This window comes from Dendrobium catenatum, unplaced genomic scaffold, assembly GCF_001605985.2.
Source record: "Dendrobium catenatum unplaced genomic scaffold, ASM160598v2 fragScaff_scaffold_1553, whole genome shotgun sequence".
Lineage (NCBI taxonomy): Eukaryota > Viridiplantae > Streptophyta > Magnoliopsida > Asparagales > Orchidaceae > Dendrobium > Dendrobium catenatum.
Genome location: NW_021320015.1, coordinates 616,210 through 627,377, shown reverse-complemented (window position 1 = coordinate 627,377; position 11,168 = coordinate 616,210). Strand labels below are relative to the sequence as shown.

Genomic DNA, 11,168 nt, shown 5'->3' with positions numbered 1-11,168 from the left:
AAATAGCGTAGTTTTCCAACTCCATATGGATTGGAGCTATGTTTTTTAAGTTCGTCACAACAAATTTCAGAGACGAGGAGATCTGCGGTTCTTCTTGATTCTCTGTGCGCGATCCTTCAGAGTTTCCCAAAGTCGAAGAGCTCGTCCTTGACGACCTGCTCTGATACCATAAAGAAACAGGAATGCAGAACCGGAAACAAGAAGACAGGAAAGAATCAGGAAAACGAGAATGGAAAGTATTATTTCTGTGATATCTATTACAGCCTAGTACAGAGTATATATAGAGAGAAGGGCTTGGGTAAGCCAAACAGATACTGCCAGCTAAACAAGAAAGTACAATACATAATATTTAATTAGAAATATATTGCTTATAATATTCATCTAATTAATACCCATCAAACAAAAACTATTAGATCATAACATGACATGATAGTTTGCTTATTAACAGCATCAGAGAAAAGACATGATAACTTGTCGATTAACAACATCTAAGAAAACAGGAATACCCTAAACTACAGAGAAAACCCACTAAGCCAAACTATTTAAGAAAATAAAACGAGCTTTTCCTAACTTGCTCAAGCAGCGCCATTCTCTTCCCCGTGCAACAAAACCTGATCAAAGTGCCAAACTCCATGCCCCTTGCCCACCCTTCTCAGCTGAGCAACATACTCAGATATCTTCTTTATGGCCTCAACCTGATTAAAAAAACATATAAACAGGAAGAACAATTTAGCATGCTAATAAATAGATAATATTATTTACAGCAGAAACCTTATAAACAGCTTTTAGTTATATTCAGGATTGTTATCTACAAGAATTTTGATTTGCTCTTTGATTTGAGCAAGATATTGTTGCATGGATCGGCCCGCATTTGAATTTGATGGAGTTCATGTTTAAGTTGAATGACGTGAGATCGACTTGTCAGTTGAAGCCGTCTTTAAATAACGGCTTGTCGGTTGAAGCGTCTTTAAAGAACAGACCGGACGTCATGAGCCGTCGAAGATGAAAGCATGTAAGGAAAGATCGAGGGAGAGATGGTAGATAGAAGGGCGGAGATGAGATTTCGATCGATTAAATGCCACCGTTTGAAATCGGGATGGTTGATTCGGTAGGACAGGGAGTATCACCGGTGAGATATCTAACAAACCCGTTGTCTGTGAAATGTTGCAGGAGTTGAAGGCTCCATATGGCGTAGGTGTCGTCGGTAAGTTGTGTTGGAATCAGGCTCTTGAGGTTGGAGATCAAGAATTTGAGAGGTACCGGGATGGTGAAGTCGGAGAAGGGAGTCGAGAGAGCGGAGTTGGGTGGGTGGGAAGCTGCCGAGATCTGCCATGAGCGAGCTCTAATACCATGAACGACCACAACTGGTGAAACAAGAAGCGGAGAGCAGACAGAAAATAGAAAGAGAAAGGATTATAGAATTGTATTCATATCAAATATCTGTACAGGTGAAGAGATATATATAGAAGAGGAAATGTTAAACTAATACAATGGATCAGTTTAGCTTAAGCAGTGCTAATGACGTGTGAACAAAAGATTTCACTGACAAAGATCACCACAATAACACAGAAAATTGAAGAAAAGAATACATGACTGTTAATGCAGATATCGGTAATTTTGGTTGTTAGGTACGTTTATGTAAGAGACTTCTGGTAAATAATTTCTGCGAGTTCTAAATAAGTAAATATAATTTAAGAAAATGTAAGACAAGGTTTATTCACCTGCTCTGCAAGGAAATGGCTTTCAATGAACTCTGTCATATTAGGATCATTTGAGCGTGCTGCTACCTGTGTATCATAGACTCCGCATCATTTTGTAATACTTTGAATTTAAATTATCGTTAAAGGAAAATGAATAAGCATTCTCACGCTATGTAAATTAAGGAGCTTCTCATTTACGAGCCTCTCGAGAGATAAGGCCAGTTCCATTGCTACAGAAAGGCAGATAAGTAGTAAATATCATCCTAGTTAAGAGATTACTAATTAATCTTATAATTTAATTTAAAGCTTAACCTTATAAGATGTAAATCTTACCATATAGAGCATCGCCTTTCTCCTCGTGATGAAACTCAGTTAAGGGCATCAGAATAGACTGGAGTTTTACTCTACCTCCGCGTTTGTTCTGTATCAAGAATAGCTTAAGATCTTTGTGGCCAAAGTTTGCTTCTTTCATTGAAAAAAAAAAAAAAGATAAAATGAACAAAATGATTCCTTAACTTTTCAAGGAAAATCAAAATGATCATCAACTATATTAAAAAATTATTTTGATATATCAACTCAATTAAGAGAAATCAAAATAGTTCCACCAAAACTATTTTGGTTCCTCTTTAAAAAATTTAGGGATCAAAATGATCCCTTTAATATAGTTAGGAATCATTTTGGTCATTTTTAAAAAGTAAATGGACCATTTTGATTATTTTCTTGAAAAAAAGAGCACAAGATATTCAAAAGTTACCTGATACTTCATCAACTTTTCAGCATGGTCTCTTTCCTCCTCGCTTGATTCCTTGAAGAATCTAATGAAAAATCCCATGAATAGTTATAAAACAAACTTAGAATAAGAAGGAAAGAGAAGAAAAGAGTTGGAAGAAGAATTTGTGAGCTTTTTACTTGGCCATGCCTCTAAGCGCAACATTGTCCCGGTCGAAGTAGGCGAACATAGCATGGTAAACATAGGAAACGTTATATTCGATGCTGGAAATTAAAGATAAGTCAAGTGTCAGATATAAGAAAGAGTCATGTAACTTAAACAAATAAGATATTCTCAAAAACTGTAGAGGATGATCATAATGTTTAGGGTAAATATATTTGAAATGCATTTGAGATTTCTTTTTCATGGTTATATTTTAGAGAATTGCACGTTATAAAAAATTTATGTGGTGATAATTGTCCTTTCATAATCTTGATCTACTAGGATATGATAGTTGTGAGAAAGTTGTTGTTCTATTTTTTCTTTCAAGATAAAAAGTCTATAATATTCAAATTAGCATTGACAATTTATTTTCCACAATAGTTCCCCGACTAATTTTAAAGATAATTATGTTTGCCTAAAACAATCATTAAAAATTTAGAAACTTAATTGTATAAATTCTAGAAATATGAATTTATTGATAGCATTATAAACATGCAATCCTAAGTTTTGCATTCTTACGAATATCACTTTGATTAGTTATTAGAGCTATAATCGAGCCAAGCTAACCCAAGGATGTCTTGAATTAGGCTTGACTTGGTCATATTATAAGATATTCATGTTCAGTTTGAGTTCATGCCAAGTTTTCACATGTATGTTCATACTTAGCTTGTTTAAAAATTTCAATGATCGTACTTGGCTTGTACTTGGTTTATGTAAATTAGTTGAACAAGTACTTGAACAAGCTAAAAATAATGAGTACTTGGCCTACCATATTAAATTATTATCAAATAATTTTATAAATCTAAGCAAAAAAGCAATTGAATAAATTTAGAAATAGTATATAATTACTTTATACCAATTAAATAAGATAATATAGAAGTTGCGAGCTACAAATATATTTTCTTTTCACTTTGACTTCTCAGCATCCAAACAATGCCTAAGATCATCTTAACAAATACTACAATGATCAATTAACTTTAGAACTCAATAATAATAATAATAATAATAATAATAATAAAAGATCAATTAACTTTCTGAAAAAATAATTTAGCAAAGCAAATACATATTGATCTATCCACAACACAAGAATATCAAAATTGATAATGAAAGCAACTATGTGGTAATTCTTATGCTAGTTTTGTGAAATCCATGAAGTTTTTGGATTAATGGGATTTAAGGGCTTTGAAATTTCTTCAGATGCATCTGTTAGATAAAGCTCAACTAAACTCTCAATGATTTCTTCTCCTAGCTATACTCGAAGAAGCTCATGTCAATTTTTCTTGCAAATTTGGTAGCTACGGAAGGGTTTTGAGATTTTGGGTGTTATTAAGAGGAGAAAAGACATGCTGATTGATGAGGCAGATGGGCAAAAGATAGGTTAATAAATAAAGAAGTGTTCATAGAAAATAGAAATTGATTAATATTAATTGATAAAACTTATATTACTAAAATATGGTAAATAAGTATATATTAATATAATAAATATGCAATTAATAATTATTCTTAAAATATTAATACAACTAAATTATGATATATTACTATTAAGTATATAATTAAAAGTTATATTTAACCAAAATCTTTTTAAAGAATATACAAGCTATCATCAAGGTTAATGTCAAGCATTTAATAAGATATTTGTTAGAAAATAAACGAGTTTGTTTATAAACATAGATAAACAAGTTTGATCGTGTTCATGTTTGATTTATTTAATCTTCAAGCATTTAAGAAGTGTTTAAACGAGTTTAATTACTAACTTGAATGAGGATTAATCGGGCCTAATTTGAGTTGTCCATCAAGTACATTGGTTTACTTACAACCCAATTAATTGTTGATAATCTAAACAAATACTATATTTATTTTTGAGGAATGTGAGAATTCCCTAAAGCCCTGTCTTCAAATAATAAAAAATTTTGCAAACCCATCATTTGGTGTAAGTATAGTTTGAAATTAAAGTTAACTTTGAACTCCACAAATACTCTTAAGATTTTGTCAATTTAGCAATTTTAATTTCACACATAAAATGATTGAAAATAAAATCATAATTTGTAAAGGAAAAAAATTAGGTAATTATATCCTTATATATGACATTACATCTATAAAAAATTAAACATAACATTCCATAAACACAAACACGATATTATATTTTATAAATTATAAATTAAAAAATAATAATTCACAAGTATTTTCTAGTAAATTTATCACAGAGTAAATTATTAGTAGAGTGTAATATACATACATATGCTTTATAAAATAAATAGAATTGTTGACATGCTGATTAAAAGATAAATGAATTACAAATTTAGAAGTATTAATAATGTATGGTAATCAAGTTAAACTACTTGATATAGGTTATTTCTAAACCATATAATAGTTAATGAAAGTCTTCTCATTGTAAACAAAGCCAAAATTAATGAAAGTAATTAAAAAAAATCAAAATTACAACATATTATATGGATTAATGATATAACACGATGGAAACCATAATAAATGAAAATTAATAGGATTTTTTATCTTTAAACATTACTCAACAGTTTAAGATATCAACTACCATTTGTATAACTCAAAAGTTCTTATACCTATCATTTTTGTGTGAAAAAAATTTAGCCCAAATTCCTAAGTGTAATTAATTTAGAGTGAAAGACCATTCTTCCATTTTCGCAATATTTTTTTTTATCTTATGAAAAAGAAAATTTATGTCTCAACTTCTTTATTGTGAAATTAAACAATTGTCTTACAATTTAATGATTAAAAACAGCTTATAGTTAAAGAATTAATAAGTATATATATATATATATATATATATATATATATATTAAATTCAAGATATATATATATATAAAATTCTTATCCAAAAAAATTTCATGTGAAGGAACATAAATTTTGTAATAGAACGTAATATATACTCATTTCACATCTACGCTAGTCCTTGTGTGTAAAATATTATTATTTTTATTTCCATGGGAATCTCTTTGTTTGCCCAGGCCCATCGGAACTGGAGCCTAATTTTACTATGAAATGCTTTTGACAAAATATTAAAAGTGTTGGACATGTGTCAAGGGGTGTCGGAGCCATGTCAGTGCCCAAGACTAACACGAAAGACATTTAGAAGTGCACATGCTTCATCATAGGATAAATTCTAGAAATTAAAAATGTGATCTTTCTATAATGTAAATGGGTTTATATATTTAAATAACATGAAATTACATGAGTTTAATTTGTAGATAATACAAGAATAATCCATACTTCTTATAAAATTTATGACATAATAACAATATATTAAGATATGTACATGTAACCAATCGAACAATTGTCATTGAAGGTGAAAAAAAACTCCTTCAATACATGTTATAATTTTATTAGAAAAGTTATGAAATTATTTTTTGTGAAATCTATAGTAAAATAGCAAAATATAAAGATACAAACTATTCTCTTTGAGATATTTCATACCATGTGACATATATTTTTACACTATAAGAATGTTCTCCATATAACATTGTTGATCTTTGTTTCTAGTTTTATGGTTGTAGCTAGTCTTGTAGCTATTGGTGTTTCCTTTTATGCCTATATAAAGGCTATAGATTTTGAGCCAATTTTTCCATTTACAAATCTTTTGTTTTATATCTAAAAGAAAACATATGATCTCTAATATAAAATTTTAGTCATATATATAATAAGGTTAGTTAAGAGTAAGTTGAGCCCCACTCAAATTTTGGCTTCATTTAGGATAACTTTTATATTGCTTTGCTTTTCAGGCCAAAACCATAATTTTTATTTGGCCACTAATTTTTCACTACTTTAAATAATTTTTGTATTAAGAAACTGTTTTCTACAGCAGCTTTCAATAAAACTATTTTTTTCCACGGCAGCTTTACAACAACCTTTATAAAAAGAGTTGGTGAAGGCCAATATTCATAGGAGACATAAATTTAAGATGAATTATAAAGAAAATGGATCAAAATCACGTCAGTTATATAAGTTCTCATATTCATATTCATATTTCAATCCAAACGATATAGCTTATATTCCTTGATTTGTCTAGATCAATAAAATTTTCAATTAGTTGATGTAAAGCTAAACTAAAAACCTCACATGCCCTAGCAAATAATATATTAACCAGTCATTGCAGGCCAACCGCAACAATGACTTTATTTGTTGTCCGTCCTCGCTTGATCAAAATGAAGCAGGGGAAGAGTTGTATGCATGGAAAAGCCTTTACCTTCCTTGGGTTATGAGGGTCAGGAGCTATTCTTTCCTCTAAATGGAGAAGTGCAGTTCGAGAAAAGCAAATGAAGAGAGGCTACTCCTCTCTCTATTGATTGGCCATCCCAAAGCTAAAAAAATGGGAACAGCAAGGTGAGTAAAAAAATACGACCATTTTGTCCTACGGGATAGTGTGATCGTACTCTTTGCATTCGAACCATGAGCAGAATCCTTTCGGAGACCCACAGTTCTCATATTCATATTTCAATCTAAGCGATATAGCCTATATTCCTTGATTTGTCTAGATCAATAAAATTTTCAATTAGTTGATGTAAAACTAAACTAAAAACCTCACATGCCCTAGCAAATAATATATTAACCAGTCATTAATACTAAAGATTAGGATGGCATGCATGTTAATTCGTATATTAAAGGTACTACAAAAGCAAACTCTCTCCCCCCAAGATAAATAAATAAACAATAAGCGCGCCTTTTGTAAAGCCATAGAACATTCCACCAATAGAAAAAGCAACATAGAAAAAGTTATACCACATAAGAATCCCGAAAACAGAGTATTTGATAGGGGGAAAAGGGGGTATAATTCGATAGACTGACTGATACCCCCTAAAACATATATGACTAAGAACTAAAGAAATCTAATCCATAAAAAATCTTACGCAGTACAAAAGAAGAATAATTCCAGATCAACAGAAATAGAAAGGATCTGGCAAGAACCTTGAAACGAGTAAATAGCCAGCAGGACTAATAAAAAAACTTGTCTAAGAAAAACAGAACACCAACCAAAGTTTCAGACAGAAAACGAAAGGATATAAGAATATCTCACTTGATCTGCTCGTTAATTGCAGCCTCGGATTCATCAGCGTATTTCTGTCGGGCAAGCGATTTGCCAGGTGACGAGGTGACGAGCGCGAGCTCCTGCTTTACCTCCTCGAAGGGCTCGAATAGCACGCCTGTCAAAGTCCTGCTGCTATCGACTCCGGCAGCAGCTATGGGTCCTGCCGCTGACCTCCCCACCTGAGGAACCGTCAAGAAGCCGGCCATCGCCTGCGATCGCCGGCGGAGAAGAGCTCCCGGAGATGACGATTCGGATGAGGAAGACATAAGGGAGACAGCGGAGGAAGCTCTGAGAAGCATCTTCACGAAGAGATATGAAACTCGATACAGAAAACAAATGAGAAAAGTGGATGAGCTGAATGAGCGGCAGAGGGATATAGAGGAGGAAGCTGAATGCGGCTAGGGTTTTGTGCGAGGTGTATGGCTGAAATGATGCCACTTGTACGTTCAAGATTGATTGACTGAACTAGCGCGTGGCGGGCTCGTGGTCCTCTGCCCCGCTGGTCTGCCACCGCAATGGGGCAGGCGAGGGAATATCTGCCAGAACCGAGCTCCAAGATCCAATCAACAGTGGTTTTTAGGGATTTTCATATAAACGTTTATAACCGTTAGATCTGCTACATTAGTTGAGCACTATTTTCTATCAACAAATCTTCCCGAATCTAAAAGAAATTTCATGGCCTTAAATGATTGTATCAGAAATACGTGTGAAAAAAGTTTCTCAGAATTTTTCCAGTCCAGAAGCTTCATGAAATACTTTAATTATAATAAATGATAAATTTAATTTCTGGCGTGGCATATTTTGGCCGTTATGGAAAAGTATACCTTTTGAGAATAATCATGTGATGCAATGTAACTATCATGGGAACCTTTTGCCATTTAGCGCAACTTCGCGATAATTTTGTTTAGGTCCCATTTGTAGATCTTAGGGTTTTATTACCTTAAATATATTTTTTATGTTGGAATAAATGAATAAAAAAATGCATTTGTAGTTTTTTAAGAAACTTCTTTCTACATTAAAATAGAATTAAAAAGATGTTCAATATGTTTAAAGTAATCAATTAAAATGAGGTTTTTATTTATTTATTTATTAAAATGAGGTTATTCATGGATATAATCATTTGTATTAATTGACTGAAAATTGTATTGTTTTTACTCTAAATAAAATATCTTTTTAGGTAAAATTTTTAATATATTAGATATTTTCTTAACTTTTGATGAAATAATTAAATTGAAAAGAAATCAAAATTGGAAAGTTGATAAATTGAAATTGGAGTTGCACTTTGCCCTTTTCCCATTTAAATTAACTTCACAAGAAAAAAAGGTATATTCACACATGTATTTGTGGATATTATGTACAATTTTATTATAGATATAAATATATTAAATCAGTATGAATTTGATAGACTAAGGTATTATTTCAACAAAAAAAAAGGAAATAAAAAAATCTCATTAAACTTTGAACTAACTCTCACCTCATTTAAAAAATCACTTAAAAATTGCTTAACTAATAAGTCATCTAGAATTGTTGTGAGAAATCATTTTATGATTAAGGAGACGTCGTATGGCTCATGAGCACAGAAGATGGAGCCCAAAAATAGGACAAAGATGATGTGTCCTTGATCCAAAGCACTTATTAGTTTGGGATAAGAAGTAAAAAAACAAAGAAGTCGGTCTTAGAGGAGGATTAGACGGTTGAAAGATTGTTGTTGGTGTAGAAATGGTAGATGAACACAGGGATTTAATGTGATTTTCCTTTGTAGTTCAAGTCCATAGAGTAGCAAGGGGAGAATTTCATTATGAAATGAAGAAAAGATATATTAACATCAGAAGTCCACTTTTCCCAATAAGTGAAAATCGATTGAAGAGAGAGGAGAGGCCTTTGTCTTTATATGAATTTAATCTACATAGTTGCACATGTCTTTATAAAGTCTGAAATTATACATATTGAAAGGGTGAAAATATGATTTCTATTTGTTGTCTAAAAGAGCCACTATAACTCCATGTGTTTATTTCTTTTAGAGACAAGTGATTATATATAGAGGACAAGTGCTATATCTTAATTGCTATCAAATATAATATATTTGCTCTAATTGGCTTGAAAATGAGTGGTGTTGTGGTTGTGGTTAGATGATGACAGCGGGACATCCGACACAAGATGCTTGCTATGGTAGGCATCATTTGGAGGCACCATATGTTACTCAAGAATGAGAAATTGAAGGTGTGTCAATTTATAGAACATTTTTGGTCCACTATACTTGAATTAGTGGGTAAATGTATATGCCTCAAGAGAGTAAAAATCCAACCAAAATACTTTATGTAAAACTAGTTAGCCCTCTAGTCAATAGGTGTTATTACATTTGGTATGAGCAACTTGGAAGCTTTTACTATATTCATGATTATATTAGGTTTAAATTTTTTTATGCATTATATTTTCTTTTCAATTTCGAACTCCACACACACACACGCACACACACACACACACAACAAAGCACTGTTTTTAGTGCCCATACTTTCAAATCACTTTACTTTGACTTTTGACATCCTTTCTTTGAAATTTAAGAAGAGGGATGAGAAGTTATTAGTTCATTATATATTGATGAAGATATCAAAGATGAAGGTGATGAGAGATGATGAGGGGAGTTAAAAGATACTAATTAGAGTCAAATCAATGGTGGATAGTTTAGTGATGGCTATATAGACATATATCATCAAATTAGCTTTTTTCATTGTTTTGTTTACCAAAGTTGGGAACCAATAATGATGTCTTTATTGGCAAAGGCACTTGGAGTAAGGAGTACATGGATGCTAGAAAGACAAGTAATGATGGATGGCTTTGCTTTAAGCAATTCATCATGGTAGGGTAGGAATGTGAACAATGTGTGGTTTACCCAACTAGGGAGGAAGCAATGATGTGTTTCAAACTATGATAGTGGATACCGAGGGTGACAACAGTAATGTGGGAGATGTATATGGTGTTATTATCCTCACTAATAAAAATTGTAGCATAATAGGTGTGAGACCTCGTTCCCTTACTGTTCCTCTATGACTTGGATTTTCCTCCAAGGATCGTCCGGGACGATAGTGAGATCGTCCAGGCCGATCTGTACTGTTCAAAATATCGGCCTGAAAATAGTTCTGGGAACCGTCCAGGCCGATGATTTTGGTCTGATCGTCCCGGGACGATTTGGCGATCGGCCGGGCCGATCAGCCTAATGATATAAGAAAATCAGCTCGTTTTGATGAGAGAGAAAATCATTTTAAAATCAAAATATCTGATTTGAGGAGAGAGAAAGATAAGGGAAAAGAGGAAAAGCTGGATTTTGGAGGCCGCGGAGCGCTTTTTGTTCGACGCTGGTGTTGGGAAAAGTGAAGATCTCGTGGTAAGGACTCCGAATCCTATTTCTGTTTTCAGAGATATTGAGTTTTGACCGAGTTGTGCATTATTTTGTGTTTTCGTAGTCGAATTTTGGACATGATTT

At 32.4% G+C, this 11,168-nt stretch overlaps 1 protein-coding gene across 1 annotated transcript; it reads right to left on the bottom strand.

Annotated features, from left to right (window-relative positions):
- Positions 1-213: 213 nt before the first annotated feature.
- Positions 214-8,045, bottom strand: LOC110101280 (ferritin-4, chloroplastic). The gene is made up of 7 exons (XM_020829116.2): positions 7,676-8,045; positions 2,610-2,693; positions 2,455-2,515; positions 2,034-2,121; positions 1,869-1,930; positions 1,722-1,787; positions 214-695 (listed from the first exon to the last, which is right to left on the bottom strand). Exons 1-7 carry the CDS (start codon positions 7,984-7,986, stop codon positions 576-578), a joined length of 792 nt encoding a protein of 263 aa, XP_020684775.1. The 5' UTR covers positions 7,987-8,045; the 3' UTR covers positions 214-575.
- Positions 8,046-11,168: the final 3,123 nt, after the last annotated feature.

Excerpts from the sequence above, each read along its gene's own strand:
- LOC110101280 (XM_020829116.2), bottom strand. The coding sequence starts at position 7,986 with ATGCTTCTCAGAGCTTCCTCCGCTGTCTCCCTTATGTCTTCCTCATCC. Across the intron at positions 2,516-2,609 it reads GCGCTTAGAGGCATGGCCAA|ATTCTTCAAGGAATCAAGCG; the intron begins GTAAAAAGCTCA and ends ATTTTTCATTAG. Across the intron at positions 1,788-1,868 it reads AGCTCCTTAATTTACATAGC|GTAGCAGCACGCTCAAATGA; the intron begins GTGAGAATGCTT and ends TATGATACACAG.